The 24,700-nt window shown below is 39.2% G+C and overlaps 1 protein-coding gene across 5 annotated transcripts in view; it reads left to right on the top strand.

The window, feature by feature from the left end:
* Window positions 1-3,305: 3,305 nt before the first annotated feature.
* LOC122874035 (myocyte-specific enhancer factor 2A-like) overlaps window positions 3,306-24,700 on the top strand; it is a 49,448-nt gene continuing 28,053 nt past the window's right edge. The window contains exons 1-4 of one of the 5 annotated variants that reach the window (XM_044191531.1): window positions 3,313-3,446; window positions 10,550-10,641; window positions 10,854-10,976; window positions 24,484-24,671. In XM_044191531.1, the coding sequence (XP_044047466.1) occupies window positions 24,618-24,671 (54 nt within the window). In that variant the 5' untranslated portion in view covers window positions 3,313-3,446; window positions 10,550-10,641; window positions 10,854-10,976; window positions 24,484-24,617. Of the gene's footprint in view, window positions 3,447-10,549; window positions 10,642-10,853; window positions 10,977-23,435; window positions 23,581-23,957; window positions 24,116-24,483; window positions 24,672-24,700 lie in introns of those variants that run through there. The other 4 variants (XM_044191522.1, XM_044191558.1, XM_044191540.1 and 1 more) reach the window with 4 other exon arrangements.

Here is a 24,700-nt window from a genome sequence, read left to right as displayed (position 1 = left end):
TGTGTTTGTCATGTTGTTTACTGCCACAACAGATCCACACTGGCATCCTCTCTATGGATATTATGGACTACTAAAATTATTATAAACATCTAAATTGCTTCACTACTTTTAATGCAGGCCTAAAGTGTGCACCGTAGGTTCTTGTCAAAAAATAGATTAGACATTACATTTTTGGACCATAAATGTGATTAGGACATCCGTATGTGAAAGTCAGATATTTATAGTAGCCTACCTGCGGCTCAGTACAAACATAACAGAGTCTGTCAGCATGTGGAGGAGTCAAATACACACTGCACAGGAGATCAGAAACCTGGATAATGTTAAAATCATACAGGAATATGAAAAACCAGGTTTTCTATGTTCCACGTCATATCCTGAATATGATTACATCCAGTATAAGACATCACCAGCTACAATGGTGTGCATGTAAACGTAATGACAGACTGTGTTGTTGATGACATGACACAGACCAGAAGTTGGGTCAAGTTATATGTTTACTTTAAAATATAATATTATAAAATGTTATTGTTGTTATAAAATGTAATGAAAAGCACAAATTGTAACAATTATAAATGCAAGCCAACATTTTTAAGTTTAAAGGATTTAATCTGAGATCTGTGCTGCTGGGAAGATAGTGTTTGTAAATGGTGTTTCTCTGCCAGTCTGCCTGACTGACCTGAATACCCCACAGCATCAACTGTAACAGAAAAAAAGTTTTAATTCCAATATTCACAATGCTTCAAATATCTGAAAGTTATTTGGGTCAAAGAATTGTTTACCTTGAAAAAGATGTTAGAAGGCCATCAACTAATCTGATTAAACTGAAACTGTAAATCTAAAATTCACCGGAGGATTGAGAAACAACTTTGGCCAAACATTTGCGCTCCTTACAGCACAGCGTGACCTGCATGTTTTTTTTTGATGCCAACTTACAGTTAATGTGTGCGATCCTTGGTGCCAGACAGGTGTGTTTTAAAACACAATGTCCAACTCAAACCAAACTGGAAATGACACCAATTCCCTGTTAATCCACAACTCCAGTATTTCAGGATCAAAATGCAGCTGGTACTGCTGAGGAAGCACCTTCACTCTGCTACCAGCCTGTGGGGGGAGACAGAGTCAAACACACACTAAAACTGCTAAAACACAATACTGGGTTTCACTGTGTGACTTATTTGCAAGTAAATGGCATTCTAGCCTTTGAAATAAGCAATTAAAAAAAAAAGTGAAACTAACATGATTAGTGGTTTAATCCACCTCTTACAGATGATTCATTTTACCTGCTGTTTTTAGCCACTGCTTCAGCTGTCATCTGACTCAAGGACACATGATGGCACCAGTTGTTTTGTTTTTACTCCTGACAGCCCAACAATGGAATGACTACTTGAAATGTGTTTGTTGGAAAGGTTTAGTTTCAAAACACAATCACCATTTAGCAAAGTACCATTCTTACCGTTATTCTTTTTTGAGTACAAAATGCATGTATGAGGTTGGTATTTTAGCTTAAAAGGAAATTCCAGTGTGATTTCCATTTTACGAAAAAAAAAAATGTATTTCTTCACATTTTCCATCAATGTATTATAAGTTATTACATTTTTGACATGTACGTACTGTAAGGCTAATTCAGCCCCGCTGAATTTTTAAATGGCACAGAAAATACTGAGGCTGTGGAGATCTTTAAGATAGTAGGTAATGATAAGTTGGTGATAATGAAATATTATAGAATCTTGCCACATATTCTCTGGTTTCAGAGAAAAACTAGTTTCCCATTCAAGATGAAGGGAACTGAGAATAAGCCTTGTGCTGTGGCAGACCATTGCTTAAGAGCCACAGAAAAAAAGACATTTGAACAACAACATCAAGTTTCCTTGCCAAAATAAACATTACATTTTCTGCAGTTTGGGTGGTGGGTGTCTCTTAACTGGATAGGTGGTGTGTAGTTTTGGGTGGGGTTTTGAATGAAATGGCTCTCCATATATCTTTGCTGCCCATTGGTTTAAGCATCATTTTAGAACAGAAAAAAACAGAACTGGTGGTGAGCGGAGATTGACTTGATCGTTACAGCAGCAAAGAATAGAGCTGAATGTTGGATAACAAATAGTAAAAGGCACTGAAGAAGCAAAAAAAAAAAAAAGATCATGGAACAACACTTACAGAAACAGACATATGTTGCAAAAGGATGCACAGCAGTGCACACACTATATAAATGAGAAGTGTTTGTTAGGGAAATCAAAAACAAAGAAAGCTGCAGTGCAAAAAACAAGGGGCCAAGACACTTGAAAGACACAGATTTGAGTATAGCATAAAATTCTCAGCTCAAAAGTTTACGTTGATGATACGGAATTTGCTTTTTGACTCGAAATGCTAAGGTTTGTTTGTACAAGGACTCTGGCGATGGTTTAATGATGTAGCACATGTAGGACATGTGGGAAATGATCATAGCATACATTAACATCTTGGATGGGATGCTAATGAATAATAATCATATGAATCACTCACATTGTGCATACACCAGCTTTCAATTCTTTGTTCCCTACAGCAGTGCAATGTAAAAGAGCTTTTTATAAGATTTGCTCCGATGAGACATACGGTACTCAAACACCAACTCTTGAATGGCTGACAGCACAAAAATGACATGTGGTTTTACCTGAAAGCCTTTATGAATTTAAACTTTCTACATTTACAGATATATCAACCTTTGAAAATCAAACAGTGGTGCCGGCTGTGACTTGCTCAAAGCTTTATCAGCAGTTTTTTTTGTTGAGGGAGGAGGGCGACATGGCGTCGGCTGCTCCAAGCAGAACTTCTCAGCTGGTTCAGAAACTTGAACCTGTGGCCTTTCAGTCACAAGCTTTCTTCCTCTTCCTGCAGGCTAAATAAAATATCAATGGATCAGTTATTATACTGAGCTCGTGTTTGGGTTGACATGCTGGGCTGTATTTGCCAGCTGTCTGCTCTGGTCTCAACACTTTTTTTTTAATAGGATGATCCCAAGTTTATACTGTCCTTATTATATTTTGGGATGAATACACCAAGGGCTGCAGATAACTTTAATCTGAATTACTAGAGACACATTCAAAACATACATTGTAAGGTCATATTTACACGCGGACTGCAACACGTGCGCCCAATTACTTACACACTATAACACATAAAAACACACATGCACGCATACACATTATATACACACTCATACTCATACCGTGCGTGGGATGATCCAAACGCACGCGCGCGCGCAGACGTAGTCGCACACGCGCACACACACACACACACACACACACACACACACACACACACACACTCTAGTGGGAGGAGCTAAACCTCGCGCTGCCCAGAGTTTGTCAGTTTCCTAAAGATAGCGGACCAGGATCTGACTGCGTGTGTCCGCCGGAGACACTTTGATAGAAAACTATCCGTATTTACAGAAGCATCGGAAGGGCAGAGAGGTAAGTGGAGCAAACTCGTCTGTCTTTATATGTAAGGAAGTCTGTTTACTGTCTGTCTCCTCTCCTGTAGAGCCTGGGCGGGAGGACAGCCTGCATATAATGTTGCGATAAACACTGTAACTCGGTCCGTTAGTATGCTTCCTAAACAAGCTAAAATAATGATAACTCTCTCTACAGCTGAACGTACATGTAGCCTATATTTAGTAACCGCTTAAGGTAGCTACGACGGTAGCTAATTTGTTTTTGTAGTGATTTAGTGGCTGAGCGGCATGTGTCACTTACAGTACGTGGAACTGTTACTGTACATGTTGTGATAAGCCGCAGTGCCATGATGGAGAGCTTTATAAAACTTTGATGAACTCGAACGCTGTAAAACCAAAAAACAACCACTAGCTGTTTTAGCCGGTTAGCTAGTTTCATACTTCTACTTCTCCATAGCAATAAATAAATACATTAAGGTAAGCTGTAGTCTTAAATGTTGGACCACCTAAACTTAAGTTTGTGTCACACAGAGTGCTGCAGGAATGTGAATTTAAAGAGTCAGTTTTACAAACAGCACGTTATCACAAACTATATTATCTTTATGTCCTGCAATGGGTTCAACCCACAGACTGTGAGGGAGTTACAGTTACTAGTTTGCTATTTAATGCCAGCAGTTGTTTGGTCAGAGCTGATGTCACATTTGTTTTGAGAGTTTGGATAAAGTAATCTGGTTTTAAAGGATAGGCTTGCATCTTTTCAAGTCTATCCTAAAACAATACTTACATGCCCAAATGTACATTGAAAGGATCATTGGGTGCTGTAATTGTTCCTCTTGCTGTCCGTGGCCAAAGATCCCTTCCCAATGCGATTTCAGTGTAAGTGACAAAATCCACAGCTCCTCGGTTTGTGTTAAAATACATTCTTAACTTCAGCTAGAGCTAATATGAGGCATCAGCAGTCAGAGTTAGACAGATCAGGTGGTTATCTTCCAAAGTTACAGTTTTTTTTTAAGTACAAAATTCCATCTTTGTGCTTCCATGGATAGTGTTTGCTTGCTGAGCCACGGCAGAGGGACAGCAACACAAAGCAGGAATTGTGTACTTAAATGAAGATACCCACTTGATTTATGTAACTCAGACTGCTGAAGCCTCATATTCTCTTCAGCTGAACTTTAAAATGTATTTTTGCACAGACTGAGGACTCTGGATGTGTCCCCCATCTCTTCCATCAAAATTGCTTTAAGGAGGGATCTTTTGGGGCCAGTATTGTTGACAGGAGGACCAACTACAGTCACCAATAATGCTTTCACGGTGCATATTGGCATGCGATTATTGCTTTACGACAGCCTTTTAAAAATGTGAACCTACAGTATGCATTGATGTCCCTCCCCCTATTGCCACAAGTTTTGAGTTCTAAACTTTAATGTGCATGGATCATTTTAAAAACACAGTCTTTGTTGAAGTGTGGTTTCCAAGAGAAATAAGATATTATTTGATGAGTCACAGGAATAAACATAAATATGCAGAATGTGATGAAGTCACAATAATTAAATTAAGTCAAGCATTAGGCAGAGACAGAGCACAACAAACATGTCATTTAGAGAAGTAATGTGTTTACTACTTGTTTTACACTTAATAAAATCAATAAAACATTTCTGTGACACTTTAAAACACAGAGTGAAGGTAGAGAAGACTCTTAAAATCAGCAAACTGCCTGAGTAACATCAGTTACACAGAAACGTCTAGCTAACATGAGCTAAAATTAGCCACCCGCCCAAGTGAAACTGTAACAGCAGAACTCTGTATTTAGAGCAAAATATTCAGCAGGAAATGCTGAGCAGAATATTCTTAATTAAAATAATTCAAGACTTACCATTTAGCATACAAGTATTGATGCATTGTCAATAAATTAAAAACAATCACTCTCTCTAGATATGTCATGTAGTAAATACTGCAACAATATCAAACAAGTGTTTGGAAAAGAAAATTCAGTGAAATTCATCACCATTTTGAACAAATTTAAGACCACTGCTGGTTTTGGTTTATGTCTGTTTCATAATTGTAAAAGCATGCAAAACATGAATTATTGAATGTTACATTTGTGATGTGACACTACCAAAATAGGAAACAATGATGAAGCGTGGCTGACTGGAGAAAAATATTTTAAGATGAAAAATGCTTTTCTTCACAGTAACAAATTAATAAGCATACTTTATAAGTCTTTGTTTACATTCCTAAATCTCTCGAATTTGCTCCAAATTGGCCCTTTTCAATCATGTTTGGAGCTTTTTGGCAGATGCAGGGAAATTATATCACCAAAAGCAATGTCAGTAAGAAAAGAGAGAATGGCAAGTGCCTGACTTGGCTTTATAAATGTTCGTTGGTAAAGCAGACAGCTCAGCTAGACAACCTATTAAGATAAGTATGTAAGCATTTGGTCAGGAACTTGACCAACTGATGGATGGGTAATCTGAGGTTCCAATACACTTTGTGCCTCAAGGCAAATATAGTTTTAGCATTTCTGAATGTTATCCTCCAGTATAGTTCAATACATTAATGGATTTACCCAGGCTCCCGCAGAGCATCCCCCTCTGTCACAGAGGGTCTAACTTGCTCACCTAACTTGGAATGAATAGCTTTTTTTAATTCACCATCACCATTTCCTGGCCTTTGTTCCCCGAATTCCGCTCCCTCCGAGCCTCTCATCTCCTAGTTCAGTCCGAATAGATTTAGCAGGTTGGGAAATTTGCCTTCCAACTTCTTTTGATTCAGAATTCTGTATTTTTTCACAAGAGGTTGATCTCAATATTAAATTGTTAAGAACATAATCATGTTCAAAGAGATGTTTGTTTTGGGGCGTTGTTTGCTGTTGTATGACAGGTGTCTTAGCCGGTAAACCCAAATCCAACTTTCAAAAATGTCCCTTCAGAATGCTATGGGTAACATCACTGATGCAGGGATAATGTTTTTTAATAGTCTACACTGTAACTGTGGAGCCAGGAGAGACACTCCGCAGTGCATCAGCATTTTATCACTAAACAAATATTATAGCACCCTTTTGTCTTTGATGAACATGAGTAACAGGAAAACCTGAGACTTGATGGGAATGTCTATGAAAAAGACCAGTCGCTAAAAAAGCTATTGTGTAGGCTTGTAAGGGAGTCTAATCAACAGATCATCATTCCACACATTCCACATTTTAAACGTCTGGTTGGCAGGTAAAATGAAAAGTGGCTGGTGAATAGACAGAAAATGTCCTGCTTTGGAGTTCAGGCCTCTTTGGTGCCCTGCTGCCGTGTCCCTGCTCTTTGTTTTCATATTTCATTAGCAGGGCTAGCAGCATGTAGCATCACCTTCAATTATTCTCCCTGTCAGCAGACTGACAGTGCCTGTCTGCTGGCTTTAGTGATTACAGGCTTCAGGGGACAGGTAATCAGGTCATGGTTACACTGTCACCGTGTCAGACTGCTGAGAGGACAGCACAGGGAGCATATGGGATGAAAGAAGTCTCCCATCTCCAGTCAGTTATCTCTTACCAGGCTTAGAAATCCTGGATACTGTCTAGTGTGGAGCAGATATACTTTCATTTTGTTGCAGGACAATGTAATATGTTGATGTTTCTCTTCTTTTAGAGTTCTCATGTGAATGGCATATATATTCTAATTTCTCCGCCAGTCTGTGATTATGAACTCAACATTGCCTAACACATGTTAGCATGCTGACATTAGCATTTAGCTCAAAGCACTGCCGTCCATAGTGGAGAACAAAAATGGAGCTAAAAGGAGCGTGAATATTGGATCGACATTCATCAGGTGACCAAAAACACAACTTCAAATGAACGCTAATGTTGCTGTATGTGTAAATAGGCAACTGTTTGCTAACAAGTCAGCCATATCTACTTAAAAAGTGATAATATGTTAATATTGTCCTTCTAGCTTGTTTCTTGTGTCCCCAAGTGACCAAAAAAAATGTCATTTGTATGTTTAAAAAAATACCTCCCTCTAATACTTAGGAGGTGTCACCAATATGTTTCAGAGTACTGCTAACACCTATTGGCATTTCAGTTGCTGAGTGATGGATAATGTTGCTGCAGGACTGGCTTCATAACATATTTCAGCTTAAGGCTGAAATGTCTCATTTTTAAGCCCTATGAGCCCTATTCATTCAGGGTCCTGTCTTCTGATGCAAGTTTTTCAAATGATCTGGATAACTTTATACCAATCCAGGTAATTTAGTAAGCCTGGATTAAGAGTAAAACCCAGAACATCTTGTGAAAGTTTGAAAATGCATTAAACTTTAAATGTGGCCAATTAATTTTGTGGGAGGTACTGTAAATTCTCTAAGGTACATAACATACTGAATTTTACTGTGCATTTCACTGAAAACTGTTATTCATTGCACAATCTTGTGCATAATAGGTACATACCATATGCACATAATGTTCTTATTACTGTAAATCTGGTTAAGATGTATGTTTCAAGTGTTTAGATTTAAAGGAACATAACTTCCAACTTCCCTTGATAGTTAGGTCAGCCTATTCACAGAAGGATGTGACACAAAGGGACCCAAACCTCTGCCATCTCTGCATCAGTTGAAATATACAGGAATATACAGTGCTGCGTGTAAAAACTATGAACAAGATGGCGAGAATGTGGATAACGTAGGATAAGAAGAACATATTTTAAACATGCATTAATACACAAAAACTGGTCATCATACAATGGTCGGCTGGATGTTTGATATTGTTTCATGAGAATGACAATCAAAACTTTATTGTGTTCTAACGTAATCTGGCTGGAAACATTTCTGGGATCCCTGCCCATTTAATCAAATGCCCTCGGTATTTTTTGCGAGAGAAATGTGATTGCCTGAGTATAGATTTGACACATACCATTTTGTTGCTGGTGAGTCAGTTTTGTTTTTTGGCATTGTGGTTACTGATAGGACTGAGAGTTTCTGAAATCACTCTGATTTTAGCATGTCACTTCAGTGATACAAACGATTAATGTCAGTTAATGTCATGTAGGTTGGAGGTTGATAGAGATTTAGCTTTATTTGTGCGAGGTATATAAACTGAAAAGAGTGAGGGGAATTCAGACATCACAGAATAAGAGAATTAGGAGTAGAAAAATCTGTGATTTGAGCTTTAAAACCAGACAACATCAGAACTCAGCGGTGTCAACATCTGCAGTACGTAGCACTGTGTAGAAACCTGGATGCTAAAGGAAAGGTCGGTGTTGGTCATGGTACCCACAGGATAAAGGACTGCAACAGCTACCAGTGTTAGCCCAACTAACATAAAAACACAACATTGATTTGACAGCTAGCTAGAAAGCGTTAGCTAACGTTACATTTGTTAACATTAATGTTACAAACATTAGGCTATAATACTTGTTAGGCACGTAACACTTATTAGGCCACTGGGTCAGCTAAGTCAACGTTGTAGCGATATGCAAGCAATGCGTAACATTAGATGTTGAGTTTCTTGTCTTATTCGTTCGTTAATTTATCAAACTTTCTTACCTCAGCTCAGTCGACGTTCGCTTCTCAGAAGTTCACTCAGTCACAGCTTTGCGGCATTGGCACATCAGGATGAGTTTGATTAGGTCTCCTGGTTGGCCGGTCATAAATAGCTCAGTTTTCCAGAGGTACATACCAGGCTCAAAATCAAATCAAATCAAGTGCATTGTCACATACACAATCACACACAGTACGACGTCTAGTGAAATTTGTTCTCTTCTCATCCTAAGTATTAGGAGCAGTGGGCAGCCACTGTGCAGCGCCCGGGGACCAACTCCAGTTGTGTGCGCAGCGTTTCACTTGATATTGCCCAATAAGAATTCTGAATCATCAAGGCCACTGTGGCTGCAGGGCATATCATTTTATGAGGGGCATAAGACCAAACTGAGGGGGCGCAGCTAGAAAGGCAGTAAGCTAGTCCAACCAAGATAAATGTGCCAGTCTTGATGTCTAACAACACTGCACCATGCAAAAACACATAAATACAAGACATAGAAGATTGAAGAAGTAAAATTAACATTATTTTCATGATGTATTTTTGAAAAAATACATTAATGATAAGCTTTCTAAATACAATGATATGCAAGCTGCTACATTTTAAAGTCAACATGTAGCTGCCATCAACAGTCCTGCATCTTCAAGCACTTTCACATTGTTTCAGCTACAAGCCAAGGTGGTGCTGCTCATGCTCACTATCCAGTACTCAGTGTGGCTCACTACACATCATGTGCATTAAGTTTCTTCTTCTTTTTTTTTTTTAGAAAACAGGTATACCCAATTCCAGTTATTCATAACCGTTAATGTAAAAACCTTGAAGATGATTTCTTACAAGAAGTGAGAAAATATCACTTTTGTGATTCTTTTATGTAAATGGACACATGAATATTGTGGAAATAAAACCTCTTACAAGTAACATGACCGTCTTTAACCACCCTGTCAGTTAGGTTCCTTTGTGTGGCTGTAGGAGTCCACGTGTCCCCCAGTGGTATTTCCTTTCCCTCCTAGTTTCCCAAATGATAGAATATTTGGGGCCTTGTGGTAAACAGAAATAGCAACACTTCTGAAGGACAGGCGTCTCTTTTTGCACCACACGCTGAAGAAATAGAGGCTGCACTGTGTGTGTGTGTGTGTGTGTGTGTGTGTGTGTGTATTTTATTGAGAGGCTATTTCGAGTCCTCCATGACTGACTGACTTCGTTTTTTCTAGTCAATTACATGGCCTGCTTTAGCGGGCCCAAGCTAATCCAGGCTGCTCGTGTGTGGACTAATGCATTTCTTATCCACTTTGATTAGCTGTGGCGATGCCTGGCTAAACCAGTGACATGCTGTATCACACACAGCAGAAAACATGAGACGTTTTGCCGTGGAGGCTTGTTGTGTGCTTGTTACCTGTCTGCGCTGATGCTGACTGATGTGATTATGGAACAGCACAGGCTCATTTTAGTTCGGTCTACAGCACTTAAATTCTCCACGTTAAAGTTTCTATGACCCACCTGGAATATCCCTCTTCTATTTGATGTGATAATACTGTTTTGGAAGAATGATTCTTGTATTTTCACTGATGGTTTCATCACATCCAGTAATATGGCTTCATTCATTACAGACGGTCTTCACACAAACAGTTGTGTGCACACTTGTGTCTGTGTGTGATGACCCATTTGAGAAGAAACACACTCTGAGAAGTGCCCTTAAGAGGTGAATTACTGCTCTCATTTAATCTCCAGAATAACAGAACAGCATCACATTCCTCCTTTGCCAACTAAAGCAGAAAACTAACAGCTTTTGTCAGCTACAATTTGTTGCAGCTACAATTTAAATGCAAAGTTTCACCAGCCACTTTTTCTATTTCACTTGAAAATAAAAAGGAAGAAATTAAGATGCTAAGACTTTTTTGTTTTTTCTTTCAGAATCTCAGAGCTAAAGGAGGAATTGCTGTCTGTAATATCTTCTCCCCTGGATCCATCCTCCAAGTTTGAGGTTGAAGAGGAGCTCCTCCTCCTCCTGCCAGGGGACATACCAAACACTTTCAGGTAATCTCCAATACCTCTTTATGAAATCATGTATTCCTTTCTTAAATTTCTTGCAACAGCTCTAGCAAAATCCAGTGTCTATCATCCAATGCCAAAACAATTTTATTTTCTGGCTTTTCTGGCCATATCTTTTCTCTTTGCCTGAGGACAATTATGACTAATAATCACAACTATTCATTTGGGTTTTAGATTTTTGATGTCATAAAACCACAATTTCAGTTAATTGAAATAAGCTACAGTGAGCCCAGCTCCCATCTTTCCAGTCCTTCACAGAATATTTAAATAATATATAAATGTTAAGAACTGCATTATGCAACTCCGGTTCTCCTGATTCAAATGACTTGCAGACAGTGTTGAAGGCTCTGGGGAAATATAAAATGGTTTTATGTGTATCTTTATGGGGAAGTAAGATTGAAATTATGTTTATTGTGTTGAGCAATACCTTCTAGCAGTGAAGGCTTTTGGTTGATGTTCTCTCCTCTCCTCTTTCGCTGTGGTTTCTGGAAGAGCTCCTAATCTATATGACTTGAGAACTCTTCCTGCAGGGTCACCCCAGTAATCAGGCCTGAGCTGGTCCTTCCAAACCACCCGAACCTCTGGCTGCCTGCCGTCTGACCGCTGGGCCACACACCCGCACGTTTGATGCTAAAAATGCCGCAGAGGAGCTCAGAAATTACACTCAATAAATACAGAAATCAAATAAAACAACTTCCAAATATTAGCCTTGCAATCGACTTTCCTGCAGTCATATAAAACTGCCTTTGTTGCTTGCAGTAAATAGGTTTCCCTCGGCCCTGCCAACCTAAACAGTAATGTTGGGTCAATGGCAGTGTGGCTTGGCTTAATTAAACTCAGTGTTGATTTGCAGAGACAGGGTCCAGACCAGCGAGTGGTTTGGGTCTGCTCAGAGTCCTGACACTGTTCTTAATGGTGCCAACACTTCATTAATGCTGGCTGTACATGAAGACGCTCGCACTCCTTGCTGAGTTGAGGGCTAAGTTATACCAGCAACCTCCACAGACTTTGTTCAAGAGTATGTTTAACTTAGAGCGCTTCTGACCATGAAAATGAATATGTCCTTGTAACGAGTCTTTCTTTTAGAACTCCGGCAACATATGTGCATGATATTAGTTGGCTGATTGGTTGGTTAGCTGTCATTGGTTGTTGTAGATCCTTTTAAGTGATTTATGTGTGTTTCAGATTATTTGTTTATTGCAAATTTGAGTATGGGTATAGAAAATTTAGTTCAGTAAGAAATCATAACGGCAATAACAACAAGAGGAAACTATTTGGCGACTACATATTGAAGTCAGCTTGCGTAGCTGTAGCCTGGCTGTTCAGGATGATGTTAATTTCCCACAGAAGCACCCAGTGTGATCTCACACATGGCTTTCAGCAGTTATACACCCTAATCCCAGGTGACCCAGCTGATCCCAGCTGTAATATCTGTCCTCATGCCAGCAATTCAGTGAAATAGAACAAATACACACAGTTATCTTCATAATTCCTCCCCAGATTAGTCTGGAGTCAGTTTGCTTGATGACGAGCTATACCTGCTGCAAACAAATTCTAGCCAATTCTGAAATCACACAAACATTTTCTCAAGGAAAGAAAGTTTACATTATGATAAGGTTATATTATAATGCAAGTTATAATCTTTTATAAGATGTATTAACATTTGCTGCATTTACTTCACTTTCAACTTTCATGAGACTAAGGCTTCATTCTTATTAAGATGTGTGTGGTACTTGCGTTGTCTTTAGGACCGATCCATTAAATGATACTCAAACACTGAACAACTGTAGGCTTGAATAGTGGCTGTTAAAAGTTAGTACTTTTCTTGTTTACAAAGATGCTGTGGTAGGAAAAAAAACATGTAGAAACGTATCAAACTACTCCAGCAGCACTGCACTGTCCATCTGTATGCTCAGCATTTTCTGAACACTTATTTTCTAAGCTACTTTCATTTCAATCCTCATGCCCAACCTTATAGGAGTGTGCGTTGGTTTGCACATTGGAAGCCCCCACTTCTTACCCCTTTATTGATCAGGAGAAATGGCTAGCTTGAGTGTCAAACACTACAGATTCAAGGCTGAACTTAAGTTCAGTAGCTTCAAGCTTACCATAAAACATTTCAGCCATTTGAAATGTATGCCTAAGCGTTGGGATTGTGTCATTGTTATTCATCGCCATAATACACTCACACACCACCTAAAATGTTGACATAAAATGCTTTAGTGGCACACTTACTTGAAGTGCCACTAGCAAGGAGCAAGTTTTGATTCTTCTGTGTACACCAGTGATGTGAGATTGGTACAGGATGAATGCATGTGGAAAAACTTGTATAATGGCTCCAACTGAACTCTACTTGTCCTGTACATATTATACATATACATATACACTTGAAAGAGTCCACTGTTTACCCAGTAATTTTAGAGAGAGAGGTGGTGGTGTGTGTGTGTGTGTGTGTGTGTGTGTAGGGGGGTTAGGGGTGGGTGGATAGGAGATTGCATAAAGGACCCTCAGGATAGAGGCCTCAGATCTACTTACCATTGCTTCACAACATTAAAAGGATGATATTACTTTGCTGAAAGCACAGAATTTCAATGAGAGCAGGAACAAACAAAATGTTAAAGAATTCATTATAATATAATTTAGTAGATCAAAAGATTTGGCTGAGGCTTTAGTTATGTGGCTCTTCAAACTCATCTGCAGTGAGCACAGAGCAGGAGAGAAGAGTGCAGATTTACAGTATATGTGGTATTTGTGTGACTGTACTGTATGCTTGGAGAGTGCTTTACTTTCTGATTCTGCTGATACTATGTTGTACATCTATCTGTCACCTTAGTCTTTGCTGTCAAGCAGTGCTGTCAGAATTGGCCAAAAATGACGTTCAATTATTCAGTCTAAAAACACACACACAGGTTTGAACTATTCGAATATTTGTTTTTGCCCATTATGTCCATAAGATGGCAAACCAATACAACGAGACACATAACTACTTGTAGTTATATTTATTTCAACATAAACATGTCTTTTAAAAGATCCACATACCTACACATTACAAAATAAACATATAATGTTTGGGTGGAGTTCCGGACATCAGGCCATGCTCATTTGGGTGCATATTTTCGAGATGTGCCCTCGGATTCCTAGTGCTGGAATGGTAGGCAACTGTAGCTTACATAGCTTGCATACAACTTTATCACGAGGTTCCACAATTTTGCCATCTACTGACCAAAATCCGAATCTCAATTAGACGCTGGGTCTGGTTTTTATAGGAGTTCATTGGATGTATAAAACCTCTTAAAGCCCACCGGGTCGCCCACTTGAGCTAGTTAATTTTACGGAAACCATGAGCACCAAAGTATAATTCATTCAGATTTACCGGCATGGTAAACAAGAGACGGAAAAAAAGGTGACTTTTGAAGCGCTCAGAAAGTCCAAATGTGTGTCCATTCCTTGATTATTTTATTCCTTTAGTACGTAAGGGTGCACCAATCAAAAGAATCAAAACGGTTTTTCATAAAAATTTATCCAAGTTGAAATAACTACGGTAACCTTCGGCTTTCATCCTTTCTCAGGTAGGTTGCCTTCTTCTGTTATGAAGTTTTACGGTATTTCCAAACGGGGCTTTTTAGATTGCTCGGAGTGCAAATCACCCTCTTTTGTGAGCTCTGTTGGGTTGTGAACTCTGCCATCATTACCACACGGTTGTTGTTGAATTATTCGCTTGTTTGAAAGTGACGTTGTGACTCCTGTCCGTCATGCACAATCGAATATTCATTTTCACCATCGAATGTCTGATTTTTTTACAATTCGATTATATAATCGAATTTAGGATATTCGTTGACAGCCCTACTGTTAAGACACTACTGTCCAGTAGGGCAGCGTTTCTCAAACTATGGGGCTGGAACCCCCACGGAGGGCATAAAGACATTGAAGGGGGCCATGCATGACTGGGCTGAAAGTGTAGAGTGGAACTAAAGTTAAATGAATCTGTTTCATGTCGAAACAATAAGAGTGCTTTCACACTAGTAATACAGTCGCGAAGTGAGAGGACCCGCTGCTTCAGTGTTTTTCCCCATTCTGTTTTCCCATTTCAAGTTTTTCTTTTACTGATAGACTTAGTGTTACTCAACATAGAAACACAGAACTGTCCCAGATAATGTAATGACCTTGTAGATTTATGTTATGGCCACCAGTTTTAATTATTTCAACTTTGTTTCAACAATACCCATGAGCCTCAGCTGCCATTGCTATGGAGAAGAAGTCACTCAGAGGCACAAATCACAGCTGTTGTGAACACTTTGTCGGTGCAGTCGGAAGCAAAACATGGTGCTGTGTTGAGTAATTGAACTCAACTTGACCCAGAATCCAAAAGTAGATTGATTTCAATCTGTAATAACTGATTTTTTTGCCCGCTTGGGAGCAACGGAGCAGCAACACTGACCTATCATCTATACCTTTTAATGTGATATGGCGAACTTGTTAGCAAACAGTTTTATATTTACACATCCACCAGTTACGGAGCAAAATTCAAATTTATTTGGAATCGTGTTTCTAGTCACCTGGAAAACGTAAGTCCAGTATTAACTCTTTTAATTTTAGCTCTGTTTTTGGTCTCTACCCACTGCTGATAGAAGTATCTGGGTCTTCAGCTGCTACATGATCCACTATGTTCACCAGCTAGTTGCTAACTGTGTCTGTCTGCTGTTTGATGCTGAGCCGGTAGTGTACAGTGGATTTTTAGAGCTTTATTGCTTGAACCAGCTGCCTGTCGTGGCCGAGAACGATGAGAGCGTGAGAGTGAACCAAATCAGTAAAGTTCCAGCCCGGACATAATTCCAAGCAACCCCTTTCACATTGTCACATTGCTTTTACATTGTAATTTGATATATTGTTATTATAAGAATATTGATTATAGCCGCTTTAAGGTGCAGATTGTTTTCTCAACAGCATAATCTTTAGCTTCTGCCAACCATTAGTGATGCACGTAACAGACTTTTAAGATCTGTGATTTGATGTTTCTTGCCTAAATGCACTTGAATTTGGCTTGTTTTTTGCTAATTTCCCCAATAGTGTTAATGGTTGATACAATTAAGTTGGTCACTGATAGATTGTCTAACTACAACAGTTCTAGTCAGAGATTTTACTTTCTGGAATAATATTCACATCCATTTCTCTACTGATTTCTGCAAGGACATATGCTGTTTATTCTCAGAGTCTGCGAGGTTGATAGGTATCAGTGTCTTGGTCAAGAATACTTGAAAGGCAAATGCTAAATGGGCTTGAAACCTGTTACTCCAGTCAAAGTAGTGTTCCTGTATGTGAGTGTGTTTGGGGGTCCTTGACATGGAATTGTTGTGGTTGGAATTTTGTTGGCCCAGCAGAGCTGTAATAAATATTAAACTGCACATTCTGCATGATTACAGTTTGGAAACAAGACATTTAACCAAGACAGTGTCACTTCACTTCAGTCCAAGATCACTTCTCCTCAGTATCACAGCTGACAGCTTTGCAGGGAAACATGACCGAGAGCAAAAATGTACGTGTCAGTATTGAAAGTTCAGCTGAAGACCAATTAGTGTTTTTTTTATGAAAGGAACCGAGCGTATGGAAGCATAGCCATATTTTACAGGGCAGCTTGTGTTTCAATCTGCGTGTGCAGGCATGACATCAGTGTCTCTGTGTTGAGACAGGAAAATCTTATCCCACTGCCACTGTCATAAAAGCAACACAATAATGAAATGACATCACAGTGGGCCAGTAATTAAATGAGCAGACTGCTGTGTTGGAGTTTTTACTAGGCTGGGAGATTGTGAGTAACAGTGTAGCACACTGAGGGTGTCAGTGAATGCAGCCCTGAAGCTTGTTGACAAATTTATTATCATGTTTTTTTTGTTGTAAGAACGCATTTCTTGTTGTCTTGTCATCATGCCTTCACATAAATGTATATACACAATCACATAGCCCTTTCTGTACTCGCATCTCCTAATAGTGACTCGTACTTGACACAGTAACACAGCATCTAAGTTTCCTAACTGACCGGTGGAGTCGGGTGGTATGGCAGATGACAGTTTGAGCCATCTAATCTGCCTGGCCTTCAGCCTGGCATTAAATGGGCATTAGATGAGTTTAATTATTACATTTCAGGTAAAAGCTCATTAGCTCAGTGACCTGCAAAGCAGCAGAGGCCAGCATTGATACTCAGGCTGCATGATACCAGAGGCTAGCCTGTCGGACTGTGGGCGATGAATTAATCACAGTCCGTGCTCCTGCCGTGCCTGGCAGCAGACAACAGCAGCACTTAGTTTCCTTTCTCCTGTCTTGTTATGAAAGACATGTTCCTTTCTCAATAAGCCACAGAAAAGGGTGAAGTGGAACATTTTAAGACTGACTTTACTGAGATTTACAAGGAGACTCATTTGCAGCTGTTGTTGCTGGTTGTGACGTGTGTATTAACTTCTGCTTATTCATAGATTGTGCATTGTGCCAGAGCATCATTTGCATAAGAAAATGCTAATTTCATCGTTAGTTTTTTTTTTTAAGTAGCAGCAATTCTGTTATGTTTTTACATAAATTGTCATTCGCTTTCCTTACATCAAAGAAAACTCATTCACATCTGGGCATGTGGGGAGGGTCGGCACATTAAGTGCTACTCTAAACAGGGAAGTGTTAAACACTTCAGCCAGTAAACAAGCCTGCTGATCTCACTCCACCTCCCTCGGGGGGCAGGTCCACCACGCAGCCTGCCTGTTTACCATGTATAAGTTCCCCTAAGAACTCCATTTATGAGAACTTCAAAGAACGGGCCCTTCGGGAGGGGGGGAAGAATCTTCTATCAGTCCCCCTCGTTATGCCTTGAGCAAGAGAGCCTCTCTCTCTCCCTGCTGATGGATACGATGCAAATAAGCTGCTAAAGGAAGAAGGACAAGATTGAGCAAAAAGGGAAGTAGAGAGCAAAGAGATGAGCAAAACTGCAGGGAAGGTAAAGACACGAATAAGGAATGTGTGTCATCAGTCCTTCACACTTTTGCAAACAGTGAAGAAACAGAATTTCTTTCATCTTTCTGCAAATAGCCATGAATCTCACCATGACTCTGCTGACCCATAATGGCGTTCAGTCCTGCACATACTGGAGACAGTGGGGACTTTATTCTAATGGTAGCAGAGGATTGGGAGGTTACTTAGTGGTGCATGCTGGGTAGCATCAGCTTGAAGCCTCATTGATTCACTGTTGGGGTGACAGGAGCAGAGGTCACAGTGGGGTCAACACAATTAGAGATGAACCCATGGTCTTTAATGAGGAGGAGGGATGAAAGGGTTGCCAATTACTCTGTACTGCTTTGTACTGACAACGACCTGGTGCTGGTAAGACCCAGCATGATTAACCTTCTGCAGCTCTGACTTTGTTTATTCTTTACATGAGAAAATGTGAAAGGGGAGGATGGGGCTGTTAATTAGTGCTCATGATGTTCGAACTGTGTTTTAGAATTTGCTATTTTTACGCATATTGTTGACCCTGTTTATTAGGGTTTATTGGGGTCAATGGGCCAGTGTTAGAGGGGCCATGCCATGTTCTCTTGAAGGCTGGATGGGAAAAGATGAAATGCATGGAGCTGTGTTGAAAAACCAATAAGGAGCCATCAAAGTCTATAGGAAACGTCAATCACAGTGTCTTTATTGTTATATACGAAACTGTGACAACGTTTATTCCAGCAGTTATTCCTCATCTAATTCTCGACAAGAAAGCAAATAAGTGTATTTTCCAAAAAGTTTAGCTATTCTTTTAAATGCAACACAAGTTTATATCAAATAACCTTTGACTTCTTGTCTATTGGTTGCTTGTTGGTATTGTGTGGGAACCGAAGTTTATTCTGCTTTTGCAGTTAGTGTAAGTCAGTTTAGATAATACATTCATGCCCATCTTAATGAGAAAATGTTCATATTGATGTGTGTGTGTGTGTGTGTGTGTGTGTGTGTGTGGGTGTGGGAGGAGGTGGTTAGGAGGGGGAATTCAACTTATTTGGCCTCTCTCACTGTCAGACAGACAGGTCATGAAACAGGAAGTACTGTAGTTGCCAGAGCTAACAGGAAGTGGGCAGTGTGGAGGAGTTTTACTCTGTTTTAGCTTTGTCCAGTTCTACTGTCATCATTCTGTGGTAATGAATACTTTTCTATTGCTTGCCCATGTGGTGATTTTAAGTCAGATGCCCTGTATTTGAACATTTCCAAGTCTCAAAAGCTGCCCAACATATGTTTTGCTGACAAGAACACAAAGAATATTGTTAGGTACCATTTAAGGTTGGTCATATTAGTTAATTTGCATCTTTGATCTGTGTTTACAGTATTTTTAATGATAGAGCTAGCTGAGATTTTGTGTACATAGTCACTGTTTCAAATTGTAAATATCTTAGAGTGGAGGTAAAGAATTAGTGGATTTATTGACAGCTATATTATCCATTAGAAATACTGTTTTTAGCAAGCAGAAGAAAACATGTTTATTTTCTGCTCATCATGCAGTCATGTACAACATTCAGTATACTTTTATGTGTAGAAAAATGTTAGCTGGAAACCGCTTCATTTACCAAAACAACAATACAGTAAATGACATTCTGTTATTGTATAGGCATAACAGATATAAAATCCTGTGCAATCCAACCTTGGAAAAGTGTGTTTCACACCATCACAAAGCATGGTCACGCTTCCAGAGATCCACAGGAATTGGATTTCATGGGTGAGATAAAGAGAAGAGCGTTTGGCTCTGAGGTCCGCTCGAGGGACTTAACATGAAGTGCTAAGGATACATCTGGGGAAGTTAAAGAGAGGCGTTGAGGAGGTCAGAGCAAGTATAGATTAGAAAACTATAGAGCTGAAGCTAAAGGGGAATTTATTCACCAAAAGATAGGACATAGCTACTATTGGATGCCATCAGGGCTCTGTAGAATGGGTTTAATAAATAGTAATTTTTTTGGCAATGTTAACATCTTTTTCCCATGCCAATAAAGCCCAATTGAATTGAATAGTAATTTGTGCTGGAAATGCCAAAAAGAGATTGGCACATTTCTACGTTGCATATGGGAATGCAAAAAGCTCCAACCCTGTGGATAAAAGTCCTACAGTATTTGGATAACTGGGTAGGGACGACATGACAATTATCTCCACAGCTGTATTAGGTGACAAAACGCAAGTACCCCAAATTTCAAATGGTGAATTTTCAGTTGCCATGGTAGGCATCATAACAGCTGCTAGGACAAGCCTTAGACATTGGAAAACCCCCAAGCCCCTAGATGTAAAAGAATGGGCAATCCTAATGACAAAAACAGTTTCATATGAGTATATGCTCAATACGATAGATGGTAGAAATAAAACTAAAGCTCTTGCCTGGGACCATTTTTGGATACATATCACACTTAAAGACAACTCTTCCTAACCATTGATGTTTTCTCACTCTGCTCCTTTTTTTCTTTTCTTTTATCTCTCCATGTAACACTTAGCAACAAGTGAATGTCTTGCTTATCTTGAATTGCAAATGATGATGTCATGTACTGAAAAAACTGAAAATAAAAACTTGAATTAAAAAAAGGAAAATTGCAGAGCTGTTCGATTGATAATGTTTCAGGCCTTTGGAAATTAATCAAATACATTTTCCAAAATGCTAAATATCCGGAAAATATATAATATGTAAATACCATTATTTAAAAGTGTTATTATTCTACAAGCTGAGGACCTAAGATACCAAAAACATACATCCCAGTATGATGAAAGGAAAATCATACAGAAATCATTAAGATTAATGCAGTATGTGACTCATATGTAGGTTGTATTACCAATGGTTTTATTCCAAAGTGCTACACATACATTTTTAATATATCATCTGAGAGAAAATTGGCAGAGGTTAACTATTCAAAACTATAAAGAGACACAAGAGGATTCAGTCCTGAATAACCATAAACATGTTTTTAAATTGTGCTGCCCATTGTATTATATTAGGTGTTTCTTGTCTTTTGGATATAATGAAATTACAGTATATAGCTCAACCTCGTAGATGTTTGTACGAGTGCTGGTTGCTGCAGCCTGTTGGCTCATCCTGTGGCTTGTATTGATTTTTACGTCAGCCAGATAGAGTTTCTGCCATAGTAACAAATTACATCTGCATTGATCACGTCAACTTGTCTGGGAAGCACATGTAGATGTAGAGATGTAGAACTGATTCCGTTGTTGCTCCACAAACTCTGCAGCCTGAGATGTAGATTTATTGTCTGAGAGAAAATTGTCTACAGTATAAATAGTTGGTAAATTTGTGTAATTTTATGTATTCTGTATTTATGCTTACATTTCTCACCAACATTACAAATAATAAAGCTGTCACAGGACGGCAGTAGGACACTAGATATCTATTGTCAGTGTGAACAATGAACCTTAACCAGAACTACAATGATCATGTATTGGAGCAAACCTGTCTCCTAGAAATTACATTTCTATACTACTTTGTAGTATCAACATAATGAGAAACTGTTGTTAATAACAACACAAACACAAAATGTTGATACTAAAAGTATCAGCAAAATGTTCACCGACAACATTTTTGTTTACAATATCCGATCTTGCAACACAATAGCCGCCTATAGCAAGTACAGCATTTTAAAACTTTTTCACGGTTATGTTTAGGCACTCACAGCACTTGGTTAAGGTTAGGACAAGATTGTGGTCCTGGTTTAATATTGTACACAGTGAGTTGAAGCACAAAACCAAACGTGTTCAATTTATTAACATTTAACTCAAACCACAGTGTTTCCTTAACCTTTACCAAAGTGCCTTTGTTGCATAAATTAACCACACACAGGATTTGGGATGCACTTTGTACTCCCACCATTCATCCCAATCACCATAGCGTGCGCTAAATTTATGTGCCTACGCTTGAAAAAAACATTGCCATGGAACATAATCACAGCAATTACGTTTCCTTACAAAACGTATTTGGGTAAACAAGTTAGTAGAGTTTACAGGGTTGACAGGGTTCATTAGGGATGTGAATTGCTTACTCAACAGCAATTTGGTTAAATTCAATTTGTGAAGTTGGCAATTCAATTCTAGAGTGATTATTGAGTTTCTTTCTCAATTTAATTTAATTTGATTTTTAGAAACCATTATTCATTTCAGTGATGATTCGTCAAAACTGTATTCATTAAATACACTTTTGCAATCCACAAAATTAAGAATAGACATCAGAGTTATGTTTTAAACATTATTCTAAAACAGTGTTGTCCAACTGGAAGACTAAAGATCTTTACTTCTAAAGTCTATAGTGAATAAAAAAAAACTAAACTAATTAAGAAGTGACATGAGCTTCAGCTTTTCAACCCTGGCACACAAGAGACACGTTTTATTCAGTTTGATTACTGTGATTCAAAATGTTTCAAATTGATTATTGCCAAAGCCAGTGCATAACGACTTTTAGCAGATCAGTGCATTGTTAACGACACAATAGCTCAATTCTTACACCCCTGTCAGTATGTTACAGAAGTGCATGAAAGTGCCTTTTGCTTTTCAAGGACTTTCCTAACTAGACCAGGGCACTATTAGAGTAAGGATTTAGCTGATTCAATATACAATAGCAATTAATCTGAACTAATCAACTCAAGAACACATACAGAAAGAAATGTCTGTTGTCTCTTTTCTCATGGAAATAGCAGCACAGGAGAGTGGTGGAAAGGATTTTTCTCTCAAAATATTTGTGTCTTGCCATCAAATCATCCACATTGTAAAACAGATAAATCCTTGTGACCTTTAAATCCCAAATATGCAAGGAGTCTTTGTCTGTTACTGTGTGTACTCTGAACTGACCTGGCAGGGTCAGCTGCGATCTGGGCTGGTGGTGAACTGGAGGGGATAGAGGATAGCGTGCAGTCTCCTGCAAACCAATTGCCATTATATACAACTTAGCTCTTAAATGTTCAAGGACCACAAAAAGCAAAATGTTACATTTAAGGGTGACAGTGTATTCAATAGGTAGCTCTTAAACAATCACTCAAAGGGAGAAGATCATAATACCATAAAAATACTTTAGAAAATAGCAGCTAGGTTTTAAATGCATTTTAAATCAACATGGGGTTTTCTATTTAATTGTATTTATTCTTCATTCATCTGCTGTATGGGGCATTTAAGTGACTGGCACTCAATAATATTATCTTTTAATCAAATATAGAGGTCATTTAAATCAGCAAATAATCACCAATAACTGGTGCATGACAAAGGTATTCGTCCCATCTCCCAACCCTGTGAACTGGGTCTGCAGTGGAGGTTTTGGTGGCTCAGTTCTGGGATCCACATGCTGCAATAATCCAGAGAGGGTTAGGATAATGCCTTGCTTCGCCTCACTCTCTGCCTCCTCCCAGATCAGATGAGATTAGGAAAGCGCTAAGGGGCTCTGGGGAAAGGCAGGGCTCAGAAACACTGAGGCTGAGGAGAGGAGGGACACAGCAAGGCAGGTGGGCACTCCTGCAGGAGGAGAGAGCGGGAGAGCAGAGGCGGGTTCACTCAGGACTACAGGGCTGAAGGAGTGTTGCTGTGGAAGAGAGTTTGGAGCCAGCTAGACAAGGTGTGTGATGAAGTAATTTTCTTGGTCTTTCTCGGTTAGTGTGCTCTTGAGGCCTTCTTGATGTGTTTAATGTAAATCCAGTGGGTACAGATTAAATTCCAAAGCAAAAGACTTCTGAGGCCAAAAGGACTTTGGAAGAACAAAAGGGAATAGTACTCCTCCACTCCACTATGGCAGAAATGCTGGTTCAGTCCCTAGTAGCAGTGCCTTTGGCTGGGTTGTGCATTCCAACACACACAGTTGGAAGTGTTTGTGTGTGGGAAACCGGTGAGAGATCATGTCCTTGTCGCTGGACTAGCAAGTCCTGCTGGTTGCTCAGTGATCCTCGCTGTTGGGTGAAAAGAAGCAGCTGGTGTCTTCATCCTTCCCAGAACACAAGTGGAATTACTGGTGACAAAGACTGCAGTGCAAGAATGGCAATACCAAATTGAGGAGGAAATGGACGAATAAAAGAATGAAAAGAAAGCCTGAAGACTCATTGCAAGATTGATCTTGCCAAGCTGACACAGAAAATAGTGTTATAGTCGGTTGCACGGTAATCTTTGTACAGAATCATTTGAAGTAGTGAGTAAAAATGTCTCCAGCAAACAGCCCATAGTAAACGGTATGCATGTAGTTGGTTAATTTGTCAGTCTTAAAGTATAAGGACACTATTTGTTGTTTTGTCCATCCCAGAGTGCAAAGATGCTCTGCCCAATTACTGACTTGGATTTCTTCATATTGCCTTCTGTCTTGGTGCAAAGAATCTGTGACCTTTTTTGAAGTGATGCTCTTTTGAACATGCATTATATGATTCCTGCAAGTATCTGAATGCATTTGCTTAATATAACTCTTTGTTCCACTGTTCATACGGTGATGGCTGAATAACACTGAGAGTAAGTTGACTCTGTCTCTCTTTTTCAGCAAGCCATGCCAAACTGATACCGGAGTAACAGAGCTGACAGTGGGACTATGTGTTAAGGATTGTCTGTTGAATTCTTAACTACTTGGAGCCCACTGATATTCTTCTGCAGCTGTTAGAGGAAGTTGTTTTGACAATGGGGAGGAAGAAGATCCAGATCACTCGGATCGTAGATGAGAGGAACCGCCAGGTCAGTGTCTTCTTCTTCTGTCATCTTGT

This window comes from Siniperca chuatsi, linkage group LG1, assembly GCF_020085105.1.
Source record: "Siniperca chuatsi isolate FFG_IHB_CAS linkage group LG1, ASM2008510v1, whole genome shotgun sequence".
Taxonomy (NCBI): domain Eukaryota; kingdom Metazoa; phylum Chordata; class Actinopteri; order Centrarchiformes; family Sinipercidae; genus Siniperca; species Siniperca chuatsi.
The sequence above is the reverse complement of the archived record's forward strand: the minus strand, read 5'-3'. Positions and strand labels throughout refer to the sequence as shown.